At 37.8% G+C, this 16285-nt stretch overlaps 1 protein-coding gene across 1 annotated transcript in view; it reads left to right on the top strand.

Annotated features, from left to right (window-relative positions):
* MYO3A (myosin IIIA) overlaps nt 1-16285 on the top strand; it is a 499205-nt gene that overhangs the window by 150547 nt on the left and 332373 nt on the right. The window contains 1 exon segment of the mRNA XM_053715695.1: nt 3226-3381. Coding sequence (XP_053571670.1) covers nt 3226-3381 — 156 coding nt within the window.

The raw sequence follows: 16285 nt of genomic DNA, 5'->3' as shown, positions 1-16285 counted from the left end.
CCCTTCACAAGGCCCTTTTAAGGGCTATTGGCAGTTTAGAGTAGGCTAGGGGTTTATTTATTTTGGGGGGACTTTTTATTTTGATAGGGCTATTAGATTAGGAGTAATTCGTTTTTATTTTGGATAATTTCATTTTTTATTTTGTGTAATTTTGTGTTTATTTTTTTGTAATTTAGGTAATTGTATTTGATTAATTTAAATTTTTATTTTATTGTAATGTTAGTTTTTAGTGTAAGGCAGGTTAGGTTTTATTTTACAGGTAACTTTGTATTTATTTTAACTAGGTAGTTAGTAAATATTTAATAACTATTTACTAACTAGTCTACCTAGTTAAAATAAATACAAACTTACCTGTGAAATAAAAATAAAACCTAAGTTAGCTACAATGTAACTATTAGTTATATTGTAGCTAGCTTAGGTTTTATTTTACAGGTAATTATGTATTTAGTTTTAAATAGGTTATTTAGGTAATAATTGTAAGTTTTATTTAGATTTATTTTAATTATATTTAAGTAGGGGGTGTTAGTGTTAGGTTCAGGGTTATGTTAGGGTTAGACTTAGGGTTAGGGTTACGTTAGGGTTAAGTTTAGGGGTTAATATATTTTTGTAGTGTTAGTAATGTGGGGGGGCAGAGGTTTAGGGGTTAATAACTTTAGTATAGTGGCGTCGACATTGGGGGCGGCAGATTAGGGGCTAATAATTGTAGGTATGTGGCGGCGATGTTCAGGCCAGCAGATTAGGGGTTAATAACTGTAATGTAGCTGGCGGCGATGTTAAGTGCGGCAGATTAGGGATTACTAAGTGTATTTTGGGGGTGCGATGTTCAGACCAGCAGATTAGGGGTTAATAATTGTAATGTAGGTTTTGGCGATGTTAGGGGCAGCAGATTAGGGGTTAATAACTGTATGTAGGTGACGGCGATATTGGGGGCTGCAGATTAGTGGTTAATAACTGTAATGTAGGTGGCGGCGATGTTAGGGCCAGCAGATTAGTGGTGTTTAGACATGTTTTTTATGTTAGGGTGTTAGGTTTAAACATAACTGTTTCTTTCCCCAGAGACATCAGTGGGGCTGCGTTACAGAGCTTTTGTTTCCGCAATCGCAGGTGTTAGGCTTTTTTTTAGCTGATTCTCCCCATTGATGTCTATGGGGAAATCGTGCACAAGCACGTCAAAACACTGCTTGTATTTGGGTGAGGTAAAAGAACCAACAACCATAGCTCAATACCATTTGGACAGTGAAAACAAGGTATAAGGTAAATGATTGCACTTACAGAGTTTGAAGCACCTCCAGGTGCAGTAAGAGCAGGCTGGGATTTCACAGTCTCCCAGCTGACTGTACTCCACAGCTTACTGCACACCCAGGAAAACAGTGATGTGATATAAAAAAAAAGGGCAAAGTGATATATGGATAGAGTTTTCATAGAACATTTTACATATCAGTAGTGTAAATAATTTAAAAAAAACTAACTTTTTTGACTGTGAAACATCAGTCTGCTAGTGTAATCTAATTGCAGTTGCCTGCCTGTCAGCGTGTGTGCCAGACCCACTTGCCCAGTGCCACCACTCATATCTGGTGTAACAGTAGTGTAAATAATTAAAAAAAAACTTTTTTGACTGTGAAACATCAGTCTGCTAGTGTAATCTAATTGCAGTTGCCTGCCTGCCAACGTGTGTGCCAGGCCCACTTGCCCAGTGCCACCACTCATATCTGGTGTAACAGTAGTGTAAATAATTAAAAAAAAAAAAAACTTTTTTGACTGTGAAACATCTTTTTCCATCTTGCGGTTCCTAAAATCCATGCCATATACACGTCCCCTGGCGCCGCAACTGCCTTTGGGAACCCTACCATGGGTCCCAGACCACACGTCTTGTAATTCTCTGTCTGGGAAATTATTTATCTATCAAATCTATCTATTTATCTATCAAACCTATCTATCTATCTATCTATCTATCTATCATATCTATCAAATGTATATTGCATCTATTGATCTATCTATCTATCTAATCTATGTATCTATGTATCTATCAAATCTATCTATCTCGTGGTTGTGCAAATGGACTGTTTGCGGTTGTTTGCGGTGCGTTAAACGGGGGGTTTGGTCTGTCACTGTGAAGCGGGCGTAACGCTTACACTACCTGATCGATACAACATCATACCTGATGTTTTAAAGCACGTTATTCCAAACAATATAGGAATGTTAGGTGATTTATGCCCTTTATCTCTTAAAACCAGACTCTGCATCAACTATGTAATTTTTTGTGGGAGTTTTGCCATGGATCCCCCTCCGGCATGCCACAGTCCAGGTGTTAGTCCCCTTGAAACAACTTTTCCATCACTATTGTGGCCAGAAAGAGTCCCTGTGGGTTTTAACCCTTTAAGGACACAGCTTTCAGTTTGCTCAATTGTTTTATGACGGAAATATTCCGTCATATGTCCTTAAGAGGTTAAAATTCGCCTGCCTATTGAAGTCAATGGCGGTTTGCCCGGTTCGCCCGTTCGCGAACGGAAAATTCCACTTGCAGGTTCCTGAGTTGAGATCCTTGTATATCCATGAATTGATAATGGGGCAATAAACTCAATTAGTCCATGTGTAGGACAGGTTTCCTGCTTTTGTTATGGTTCCGGTATTGGCTAAGTACAGCATAGTGCTAGTTTTAGTGCGGTTGTCAAAAATAAAACATTATTACTATGTATGTATAGTACTTTTTTTTTTTACAATTAAACAGGATTATATGTTGTATTCCAATGCAAAATTGCACACTCTAATGTATTAGAACATGCACTTTTTTCAGGGTTACTATGTAATTAGCTATTGAGAAGGTGTTAAACACATTAGTAACATCACACTCAAAAGCCAGAAGTCTTACAGCTCCTCCCCAAAAATGTCCAGGGACTGATAGTTCTATGTAACAGCTGCTCCTGATTGCTGTCCTGCTAGGGGATATTCAAGTCTTCTGAACAAAGCCTAACCCCTTTGCCATGTTAAACACGTAGCAAACAAGTCAGTAATGTAAAAATACGTACTCATACATATCAGACTATTACAAGACATATAGCTCTACATGAAACTTTTTGACAAATAACATAATTAATTTGGTTTTCATTTTTGTACAAAAAACTTGATGAAACAATACTTACTAATAGAAAAACATACTAACACAACAATGTATTCTGGTTGCAGACATGGACTGGTGCAGAAATACATCTTGTCTTGTTCTTACAGATGCCTTTCAAAGGATTTTGAGAAACGACCAACAGTTTGTGAGCTTTTGGAACATGCATTTATTAAGCAAATTAAAGGCTGTGAGAAAATGCTGCAAAAACAGCTAATGGAATTCATAGATATCCATCTACAAATGGGGATTATGGAGAAAAAAAGGTATAAATTATTTACAATTTACTAAAACAGTTTTCAGCAAATATAAATATAAATCTTTTTTGACACTTTCTCTAACTTTTTTTTTATATGCTTCAAACAAAATGTATAAAAATGATTAAAACTAGAAAGATAAAAGAATTAATACATTTTTGAATAACTAAAATGGTGTCCCATTCTAGTCCATCAAAGACACCAATGCAAAAATATTGTATGCATAATCAGGTGATTTTTGGCTTCCTTTACACACCAATAAAAAAACAATAGAAAAAGATACTGTTTAATGCATGTGAAACTAGTAGAATTATTTAAATGATATGGAGAAAAATCAGGTTAAACAAAAGAAAAACGAAGGTTTTCAAACATCATCATACAAGCAAAAGATGTCTGACCAAAAACACGGAGGCTCATTGTTTTAGTATTGGTGAGGACTACAAAGAAGAACTTCATATAATTGTGAGTAATGATAAAAAAATTAATTTCTAAATGTCCAAACAATTATAATTATAAAAAAACCTAATATTCCTATTTATACTCTGTGCAATTGTTATAATAATAATAATAATAATAATAATAATAATAATTGTATCATTTGAGCAATATTTTTATGTTTATGATTAAACCATGATTATATTATGTTATTAACCCTTTAAGGACACAGCTTTCAGTTTGCTCAATTGTTTTATGACAGAAAAATTCCGTCATATGTCCTTAAGAGGTTAATACAATAATTGAGAATGTCCAAAATATTTAGAATTATAAAAAAAATCCTGCAGACAACAATAAATGGAACTTGAACAAAATCAAAATGGTTTGTGAGGGGTGTCAGGTTGCTGAAATATGTAAATCCTACAAGGATTGGAATATAGTGGTGTGAAGTTAATGTGCAAAGTCACTGGAAAGCCACAAAACTAGGTTTTCTCATGGTATTTAAAAAAGATACACTAGTCTCAGAAGAGGATTTTTCTTTTTAGGCAGGGTTAGACAACTGCTCCATAACCTGTCCGCCTGCTCTGAGGAGTCGGACAGACCTCGCATGAAATCAACCCGATTAAATACGATCGGGTTCATCTGCAGGGGGCGGTACAGCACCAGCAGTTCACAAGAACTGCTGGTGCAATGATAAATGCTGACAGCGTATGCTATCGGCATTTATCAATGTGCGGCAGACATGATCCGCAATATCGGATCATGTCCGTCCGCACAATAAAAAATCGTCCCCTTCATGTGAATCGCTTAATGTAAAAAAATGGGCCAGCATCTAAACTTACATTCTTGCATTTCAAATAAAGGTACCAAGAGAATGAAGAAAATTTGATAATAGGAGTAAATTAGAAAGTTGCTTAAAATTTCATGCTCTATCTGAATCACGAAAGAAAACATTTGGGTTCAGTGTCCCTTTAATGTAAAAAGAGCTTAATGTACCAAAATTCACCTAAACATCAATCAATTGCCTTAAAACTTGGCACAAACTCAGTTTTTACTTTCCAAGTCTGTCCTAGAAGGTCCATGGATTTTGGTTTCTCACAAGGCAAATGAGTGACATTAAGCTTGTTTTTTTGGGGCGCTTTAGGTGGCTTAACGTACAAAATTGAACTTAGATGTTAACCAATTTCCCCCAAACTTCCCACAATACATTAATCTATTTATTCAAATCTATTCTAAAAATTTTAGGACATTTGATAAAACATACCAAAAGTTATTCACATTTAACTATTCTTTTAAAATCCTAAAACATTTTGGGGCCTATTTATTAAAGGTCTTGTGGACCTGATCCGACAGTGCGGATCAGGTCCGCAAGACCTCGCTGAATGCGGAGAGCAATACGCTCTCCGTATTCAGCATTGCACCAGCAGCTCACAATAGCTGCTGGTGCAACGCCGCACCCTGCTGACTCGCGGCCAATCGGCCGCCAGCAGGGAGGTATCAATCAACCCGATCGTACTCAATCGGGTTGATTTCCAGCAACTCCTGTCCGCCTCATCAGAGCAGACGGACAGGGTTATGGAGCAGCGGTCTTTAGAGGGACATAATACTCATATGCTAAATCACTTGAAACTGATGCAGTATAACTGTAAAAAGCTGACAGGAAAATATCACCTGAGAATCTCTATGTAAAAATGGAAGATATTTACCTCACAATTTCCTCAGCTCAGCAGAGTAAGTTTTGTGTAAAAAGTTATACTCAGCTGCTTCCAGCTGCAGGTAAAAAAAAATAAAAAATGAAGAAATGAACTGCAGCCAATCAGCATCAGTGGTGCTGAGGTCATGAACTCTTTAACTGTGATCTCATGAGATTTGACTTAACTCTCATGAGATTTCATATTAAACTTCCTTAAACTGAATAGGGAAATAAGATGAGAGTGCATGTAAGCTCGCCCCCTCCGCTGTCCCGGGACAGACATACTGATTTGCTGCTTAGAAGTCCTTTACAATGGGATGTGGCTACTGAGAAACTTTTGAGGTAAAATATCTTTCTTTTTTACATAGAGATGTTCAGGTGATATTTTCTAGTCAGCTTTTTACAGCTATACTGCATCACTTTCAAGTGTTTAAATATTTGGGTATTATGGCCCTTTAATGTAAAAAAGAGCTTAATGTACCAAAAATCACCTAAACATCAATCAATTAGCTTGAAACTTGGCACAAACTCAGTTTTTCACTATCCAAACATATCCTTAAAGTTTCATGGATTTTGGTTTGCCACAAGGCAAATGAGTGACATTAAGCTTGTTTTTTGGGGAGTTTAATGGGGCTTAACGTACAAAAAAGAACTTAGGTGTTAAACAATTTCCCCAAACTTCACACAATACATTAATCTATCTATTCACACATATTATGTAAATTTCAGGACATTTGGTAAAACAAAGTTATTCACATTTAACTATTTTTTTACATTCCTAAAACATTTAATGTGAGCAGCTTAATGTAAAAAGAGCTTAATGTACCAAAATTCACCTAAACATCAATCAATTGCCTTGAAACTTTGCACAATCTCAGTTTTTCACTATCCTAGAAGCTTCATGGAATTTAGCTCTCACACGGCTTGTTTTTTAGGGGGCTTAATGTAGCTTAACGTAGAAAAATAGATGTTAACTAATTTTCTGCAAATTTCCCACAATACAATAATCTATCTATTCAAACATATTCTGAAAATTTCAAGACATTTGGTAAAACATACCAAAATATATTCACATTTAAGTTTTTTATAGATTTAAATTAAACTATATTAAACTATTAATTAACCTACCCTAACTATTATAATAAAATTACATTAAACTATATTAAATTAATAATTAACCTACCCTAACTATTATAATAAAATTACATTAAACTACAAATTAAATTAACTATCCCATCGCAAAAGAGAGTGGTGGAGAGAGAGCACAAAAGAGAGGTGGAGAGAGAGAGCGCAAAAGAGAGGTGGAGAGAGAGAGCGTAAAAGAGAGGGGGGAGAGAGAGAGCTCAAAAGAGAGGGGGGAGAGAGAGAGCTCAAAAGAGAGGGGGAGGGAGAGAGAGAGCAAAAGAGAGGGGGGAGAGAGAGAGCAAAAGAGAGGGGGAGAGAGAGAGCGCAAAAGAGAGGGGGAGAGAGAGAGCGCAAAAGAGAGGGGGGAGAGAGAGAGAGCGCAAAAGAAAGGGGGGAGAGAGAAAGCTCAAAAGAGAGGGGGAGAGAGAGCAAAAGAGAGGTAGGGGAGAGAGAGAGCAAAAGAGAGGGGGAGGGAGAGAGCACAAGGGGTGGGACCGCTGTACTGCAAAAAATGCCCCTTGTGAACGGGCTTTAGGACTATTATTATATATTTAAACACCTAACCCTACTCAAATAATTTAAATCTACACTAAAAAATTACTAAGTTACCAAAAACTAACAACTAAGTTACAAAAACAAACAAACACTAAGTTACACAAAAAAATAAACACTATGTTACAAAAAATAAAAAATAAATTATCAAAGATTTAAACTAATTCCACCTAATCTAAGTGCCCTATGAAAATAAAATGGTATGTTTTACCAAATGTCCTGAAATTTTCAGAATATGTTTGAATATATAGATTATTGTATTGTGGGAAGTTTGGAGGAAATTGGTTAACACCTAAGTACTTTTTTTGTAAGTTAAGCCACATTAATCTCCGCAAAAAACAAGCTTAATGTCACTTATTTTCCATGTGGGATACCAAAATCCAAGAAACTTTAAGGATAGGCTTAGACAATTAAAAAATTGAGATTGTGCCAAGTTTCAAGGAAATTGATTGATGTTTAGGCGAATTTTAGTACATTAAGCTCTTTTAACATTAAGCTGCTCACATTAAGGGGCATATTTATCAATCTCCGTATGGAGCTTCATGCCCCTTATTTCCAGTGAGCCTTCAGGCTTGCCAGAAACAGAAGTTATGAAGAAGTTATGAAGCAGCGGTCTAAAGACCGCTGCTCCTTAACTTGTACGCATGCTCTGTGGTTGTGGACAGAAATCAACCTGATCGAATACGATTGGGTTGATTGACACCCCTGCTAGCGGCTGATTGGCCGCAAATCTGCAGGGGGCGGTATTGCACTAGCAGTTCACAAAAACTGCTGGTGCAATGATAAATGCTGACAGTGTATGCTGTCGGCATTTATCGATGTGCAGCGGACATGATATGCTACTTCATATCTTGTCCGCTCGCACATTGTTAAATATGCCCCCATATGTTATAGGATTGTAAAAAAATAGTTAAATGCGAATAACTTTTGGTATGTTATATAAAATGTCCTGAAATTTTCAGAATATGTTTGAATAGATAGATTAATGTATTGTGGTTAGTTTGGGGGAAATTGGTTAACATCTAAGTACTTTTTGTACGTTAAGCCACATTAATCTCCCCAAAAAACAAGCTTAATGCCACTTATTTTCCTTGTAGGATACCAAAATCCAAGAAACTTCAAGGATAGGTTTGGAAAGTGACAAACTGATGTTGTGCAAAGTTTCAAGGCAATTGATTGATGGTTAGGTGAATTTTGGTACATTAAGCTCATTTTTACATTAAACTCATTCACATGAAATGTTTTAGGGTTGTAAAAAAATAGTTAAATGTGAATACATTTTGGTATGTTTTATCAAATGTCCTGAAATTTTCAGAATATGTTGAAATAGATAGATGTATTGTGTATGTATTGTGGGAAGTTTGGGGGAAATTGGTTAACATCTATGTTCAATCTTGTTTGTTAAGCCACATTAAGCTTCCCAAAAAACAAGCTTAATGTCACTCAAGTGAAAAACTGAGTTTGTGCCAAGTTTCAAGGCAATTGATTGATGTTTAGGTAAATTTTGGTACATTAAGCTCTTTTTACATTAAGCTATTTTACATTAAGATAGAGCATGCAATTTTAAGCAACTTTTTCATTTACTCCTATTATCAATTTTTCTTCATTCTCTTGCTATCTTTATTTAAAAAGAAGGCATCTAAGTTTTTTTTTTTGTTTCAGTACTCTGAACAGTTTTTTTTATTAGTGGATGAATTTATCCACAATCAGCAAGAACAACCCAGGTTGTTCACAAAAACTGGGCCGGCATCTAAACTTACATTCTTGCATTTCAAATAAATATACCAAGAGAATGAAGAAAATTTTATAATAGGAGTAAATTAGAAAGTTGCTTAAAATGTCATGCTCTATCTGAATCATGAAAGAAAAAAAAAAACTTAAATTCATCCTTAAAAGCACCTGTTGGATCATCACTGAATTTACAGCTAATTGAAGCTAGTTTAATTACTATTCTGGTGCATTTCCTCATAACTAACATACAGTATATTAAGGATAATCCTCCTCCTCCTCACTGACCTTCACCTGCCACACTAGATGACCCACAACAGCACAAATGCTCCTAACTCCCAAAGAAACCATGTGTACGTATATGAACCAGCACAAACAGTGCATTGCCTGGTATTCCTTCCTATTAATTGTTTGTAAGCAAACCTAATTGACAAAAAGATTAACCTATCAGCATTGATATTTATTTACTTAATGGTAATCAATTATCAAGAATAAGGTAGTGTTTTTTAGGTTTGAGGTGTCTGCTAGTTTTATTTTGGGGTTCTAGCATTCAGATTGGGCTCTTAGGTGTTAAGGGGGCCCCTGGGTGTGGGGAGTCAATTAATTGTTTGGGAGTTTTGGGCTAGAAGATCCTGTAGAAAGATCCTCTGAGTTTTAGGAAGGATTGCATGAGGAGAGTTGAGGTCCTTTGGATTGTATGATGGTAGTACAAGTAGGCTAGGGAGACTGGGGAGGCTAAATTTAATTAACAGTTGCTTATGAGGCTGGGATAAGATAGTGGTTGCATGAAAACATTAGAAAGACAATAGTTAAACGTTGATCCGATTCTGGTGCTGTTACAGTTAATTATCATGGCGTAGTTCAATGATAAGTATTATTGCAATGGGAGAGCAATGCTGTTAGACTTTATTGCAACTGGGTTCAGAAGCATCTTATGAGGTTGGTCATTGGGACCAACTATTATGTAGTGATGCTCAGAGTTCTGTCAAAATAGTGACTGGATTGTGATAGAGTTGCAAAATTAGCGGCTTTATTTTTGCAGCTCTGATGAGATCTAACAGTTTATGATTTGTCAACATCTTTTATAATTACATTTACATTCTTATAAAATGCTTGTTTGTATATAACAATTGATCAGTAGTTGTTGCTATTTTGCTTGTTTTAATATATATTACTATTATTATTAGACAAGTTGTTAATATGAATTCTTGTAAATTCTCTACCAGAATGCACCACATTTTTGTACTAGAAATTGTACTTTTATTGGTATCACATCTTTTTTTTTTTGTTTGTTTAAAACAAACTAATACAAATCATTTTTCAGCTGTAAAGAAAAATAGGTATAGAACATTTTCAGGCAAAATATTGAATGTTCCCTCTTCTGTTAGCTTTAGGGAGACATTGTTAGATCAGAAACATTTATCTTGATGATTTGCAGTGCTCATAAACAGTTTTATGGTTTTAAAAATAAGGATTACACATATGGTAGCATCATTTGGCATTTATAGTCCTATAAACAGTGTTTTTAATCAAGGTCAATTTTGATGAATTAGTGCCCGGTTTTTAATAATCCTATTATAAACAAGGGCACTTTAATTAATCAAAATTGACATTTTACTTGTTTTCTTCAAAAACGTACCTTATAATGCTGGCGATTCCCCCGGCTGTCGGAAGCCTCTGCAGACGTCAGAAATGACGAATCTGGCTTCCTCCAATCACGGCTTCCCCCCTGGGGGAATCTTGGCCTGATGCAACGCCGTGATTGGAGGAAGCCGGATTCATTATTTTGGACCAGCGAAGACAGCTTGCGACGGGCGGAGGAAGTGCTGGAGCGTCTGCCAGAATTAAAAGGTAAGTTTTTGAAGAAAACAAGTGAAATTTCAATTTTGATGAATTAAAGTGCCCTTGTTTTTAATAGGATTATTAAAAACCAGGCAATAATTCATCAAAATTGACCTTCACTTTAAGGATCACATTTTTTTCCAGTTTCCGTTAAATGACAAGTCATTTTGGCATTTTTGCTCACTCTTGCTTTCACGTTAATTGTCTACTCTCTTGTTATTATACATTGTTTTTTAACAGACAAACATGCCTTTCTAATGATTCCCTATATTTGTATATAAAATAGCAATAAAAAGGAATTTAATCGTAAAAAAAATGGTGAAAAAAGCATTTTTTGTAGTTTTCTTTATAACCATTTCTATAAAATGAGTGTAGCTAAAGTAAAATACCACCAAAATTATTATTATCTTGTCCCGATTTTTAGAATATCCCATATGTCTGTGTTTCCAAGTAGTGATGTCGCGAATCTAAAATTTTCAGTTCGCGAACGGTGAACACGAACGTCCACAAATGTTTGTGAACCGGCGAACCGGGCGAACCGCCATAGACTTCAATAGGCAGGCGAATTTTGAAACCCACAGGGACTCTTTCTGGCCACAATAGTGATGGAAAAGTTGTTTCAAGGGGACTAACACCTGGACTGTGGCATGCCGGAGGGGGGTCCATGGCAAAACCCCCATGGAAAATTACATAGTTGACGCAGAGTCTGGTTTTAATCCATAAAGGGCATAAATCACCTAACATTCCTAAATTGTTTGGAATAACGTGCTTTAAAACATCAGGTATGATGTTGTATCGATCAGGTAGTGTAAGGGTTACGCCCGCTTCAAAGTGACAGACCAAACTCCCTGTTTAACGCACCGCAAACAACCGCAAACAGTCTATTTGCACAACCGCAAACTCCCCATTTGCACAAGGTTAGACCTGAGCTCTGCAATGACGGCATTCTGGTGGTGGCAACAGCATGCGTTGATTGGCATGCTGTCTGGCTGACCCCGGGTGCCGATGCATGCTGTGCCACTAGCTCCTTGCGACGACCTCCCCCTGCTTCCAACTCGTCTCCTCCTCCTCTCTGTCTCCCCATCTGAACTTTCCCCCTGTTCTTCTTCTCTTCTAGCGGGCACCCACATGACATCCACAAACGCATCGTCATCATCAACCACTTCACTTGTATCTGACTACTCAGCAAAGGAAGCAGCAGCAGGTACAACATCATCATCATCACACCGTACGTCCATGTGTGTAATGCTGCCTGACTGAGACATATCCCTGTTATCTACATCCTCTGGCAATAATGGTTGCGCATCACTCATTTCTTCCAACTGATGTGTAAATAACTCCTCTGACAGATCAAGTGAAGCGGCTGTGGTGCTAGTGTTGGTGGTGGCGGCAGGCGGGCGAGTGGTAACTTGAGAGGTGCCCAAAGCTAAGCTGGAGGAGGATGGTGCGTCACGGTTCCGAGCGGAAGCTGTAGAAGATTGGGTGTCCTGTGTTAGCCAGTCAACTATGTCCTCAGAACTTTTCGAGTTCAGGGTACGTGGACTCTGAACACTGGGCATTATTCTAGGGCCAAAGGGAATCACAGCATCACAACCATGACGGCCCCTGCGGGGTGGCTTGCCTCTGCCTTTAATTTTTTTTTCGATTAGTGGTACTATGCATGCAAGCTACTGTGACAACAGATATGAGTGGCACTGTGCACTGGCAGAAGTTGGCAGAGTAAACGCTGTAGGCCTGACACACACGCTTGCAGACAACTAACTGCTATTCAATCTAATACAGTTAAAATTGTATTTTTTTTTGTTAAATGTACACTACAGTTACACCAGATATGAGTTGCACTGGTGTGACACTGTGCCCTGGCAGGCCCTGAAACGCACACATGTGAAGGAAACTGACTACTATTATTTCACAGTCAAATTTCTAGTTTTCTTTTTAATGTACACTACTATTAAACCAGATATTAGTTGCACTGGTGTGACACTGTGCCCTGGCAGGCCCTGAAACGCACAAGTGTGAAGGAAACTGACTGCTATTATTTCACAGTCAAATTTCTAGTTTTTTTTTAACCCCTTAATGACCGAGGACGTACGCCATACGTCCTCAGAAAAAATACAGTTAACGCCTGAGGACGTATGGCGTACGTCCTCGGTTTGGAGAGCAGCTGGAAGCGATCCTGATTGCTTCCAGCTGCTTTCCGGTTATTGCAGGATGCCTCGATATCGAGGCATCCTGCAATAACAAATTTTACCCCTCCGGTGCAGAGAGAGCCACTCTGTGGCCCTCTCTGCACCGGGCATTGATGGCCGCATTCGTTGGTGGGTGGGAGCTGAAGTGGGAGGCGGGTGGGTGGCCATCAATGCGGTCCTTGTCAGAGAGGGCGGGATCTGGGGCGGGATCGCCGCGGGCAGGCGCGTGCACGGGGAGGGAGCGGGTGGGAACCGCTACACTACAGAAATTTTTTTTTTATAAGTGGGAGAAAGGGGTGCAAAATATTTAGTACTTGGAAATCTAAGTGATCTGCGAGCGGGTGGGGGATTGGTCTGGGGGGGGGGGCTACACTACAGAAAAATGAAATAAAAATTAAAAAAACCCATTTTATTTGCAAACTGGGTACTGGCAGACAGCTGCCAGTACCCAATATGGCCCCCAATAAGGCAGAGGGGGAGGGTTAGGAAGCTGTTATGGGGGGGATCCTACACAACAGCATATGTAAATATGCTAAAAAATATATATATATATAAAAAAAGATACCTTTTATTTTAGTACTGGCAGACTTTCTGCCAGTACTTAAGATGGCGGGGACAATTGTGGGGTGGGGGAGGGAAGAGAGCTCTTTGGGAGGGATCAGGGGGTCTGATGTGTCAGGTGGGAAGCTAATATCTACCTTAAAGCTAAAATTAAAGGGACAGTCAAGTATAAATTAAACTTTCATTGTTCAGATAGGACTTTTAATTTTAATTGACTTTCCAATTTACTTTTATCATCAAATTTGCTTTTTTCTCTTGGTATTCTTAGTTTAAACTAAACATAGGTAGGCTCATATGCTAATTTCTAAGCCTTTGAGGGCTGCCTCTTATCACATGCTTTTTAAATCTCTTTTCAACACAAAGAGACAGAAAGTACACGTGGGCTATATAGATAACACTGTGTTCAGGCACAGAAAGTTATTTAAGATCTAGCACAATACAATGCTAAATTTAAGACAATAGATAATAAACAGTCACAGTCATGTGATCAGGGGGCTGGAAGAAGGTTCCTAGATACAAGGTAATCACAAAGGTAAAAAGTACATTAATATAACTGTGTTGCTTATGCAAAACTGGGGAATGAGTAATAAAGGGATTATCTATCTTTTAAAACAATAACAATTCTATGGTTGACTGTCCCTTTAACCCTGCAAGCTCCCTACAAGCTACCTTATTAACCCCTTCACTGCTGGGCATAATTCATGTGTTGTGCGCAGTTGCATTTAGTGGCCTTCTAACTACCAAAAAGCAACGCTAAAGCCATATATGTCTGCTATTTCTGAACAAAGGGGATCCCAGAGAAGCATTTACAACCATTTGTGCCATAATTGCACAAGCTGTTTGTAAATAATTTCAGTGAGAAACCTTAAGTTTGTGAAAAAGTTGACTATTTTTTTTAATTTGATCGCATTTGGCGGTGAAATGGTGGCATGAAATATACCAAAATGGGCCTATATCAATACTTGGGGTTGTCAACTACACTACACTAAAGCTAAAATTAACCCTACAAGCTCCCTACAAGCTCCTTAATTAACCCCTGTACTGCTGAGCATAATACACGTGTGGTGCGCAGCGGCATTTAGCGGCCTTCTAATTACCAAAAAGCAATGCCAAAGCCATATATGTCTGCTATTTCTGAAAAAAGGGGATCCCAGAGAAGCATTTACAACCATTTGTGCCATAATTGCACAAAATGTTTGTAAATGATTTCAGTGAGAAACCTAACATTTGGAAAAATTTAAAGTTTTTTTTTATTTGATCGCATTTGGCGGTGAAATGGTGGCATGAAATATACCAAGATGGGCCTAGATCAATACTTTGGGTTGTCTACTACACTACACTAAAGCTAAAATTACCCCAAAAAGCTCCCTACATGCTCCCTAATTAACCCCTTCACTGCTGGACATAATACACGTGTGGTGCACAGTGGCATTTAGCGGCCTTCTAATTATCAAAAAGCAACGTCAAAGTCATATATGTCTGCTATTTCTGAACAAAGGGGATCCCAGAGAAAAATGTACAACCATTTATGCCATAATTGCACAAGCTATTTGTAAATAATTTCAGTGAGAAACCTAAAGTTTGTGAAAAAATTTGTGAAAAAGTGAACAATTTTTTTTATTTGATCGCATTTGGTGGTGAAATGGTGGCATGAAATATACCAAAATGGGCCTAGATCAATACTTTGGGATGTCTTAAAAAAAAAAATATATACATGTCAATGGCTATTCAGGGATTTCTGACAGATATCAGTGTTCCAATGTAACTAGCGCTAATTTTGAAAAAAAAAATGGTTTGGAAATAGCAAAGTGCTACTTGTATTTATGGCCCTATAACTTGCAAAAAAAAGCAAAGAACATGTAAACATTGGGTATTTCTAAACTCAGGACAAAATTTAGAAACTATTTAATTTTTTTATAGTAAATTATAGGATATGATGAAAATAATGGTATCTTTAGAAAGTCCATTTAATGGTGAGAAAAACGGTATATAATATGTGTGGGTACAGTAAACGAGTAAGAGGAAAATTACAGCTAAACACAAACACCGCAGAAATGTAAAAATAGCCCTGGTCCCAAACGGACAGAAAATGGAAAAGTGCTGTGGTCATTAAGGGGTTAATGTACACTACTGTTACACCAGGAAGGAAACTGACTGCTATTATTTCACAGTCAAAAAAGTGTTGTTTTTTTTAAATGTACACTACTGTTACACCAGATATGAGTGGTGGCACTGGGCAAGTGGGCACAGTATACGCCGTGAGCCTGACACACACGCTGGCAGGCAGGCAACTGCAATTAGATTACACAGGAAAAAAAAAAAAAAAAGCAGACTGATGTTCTAGCCCTAAAAAGGGCTTTTTTGGGGTGCTGTCCTTACAGCAGAGATCAGATGAGTCCTTCAGGACTGTAGTGGACACTGAATACACTAGCCTAGCTATCGATTGAATACACTAGCCTAGCTATCGATTTCCCTATTAAATCAGCAGCAGCTACACTGCCCCTCCTCTCACTAAGAATGCAGCTTCCGAATAAATCTAAAATGGATGCTGTCCAGGAGGTGGGAGGGTCTGGGAGGGAGGGTCTACTGCTGATTGGCTGGAATGTGTCTGCTGACTGTGAGGTACAGGGTCAAAGTTTACTCAATGATGACGAATAGGGGGCAGACCGAACATCGCATATGTTCAACCTTCGCAGAGAACGCAAACATGCTATGTTCGCCGGGAACTATTCGCCTGCGAACTATTCGCGACATCACTAAGTAATTTATAGCAAATATAGGCCAAATG

Source organism: Bombina bombina, chromosome 5, assembly GCF_027579735.1.
Source record: "Bombina bombina isolate aBomBom1 chromosome 5, aBomBom1.pri, whole genome shotgun sequence".
Classification (NCBI taxonomy): domain Eukaryota; kingdom Metazoa; phylum Chordata; class Amphibia; order Anura; family Bombinatoridae; genus Bombina; species Bombina bombina.
This window is presented reverse-complemented; position numbering and strand designations above follow the sequence as displayed.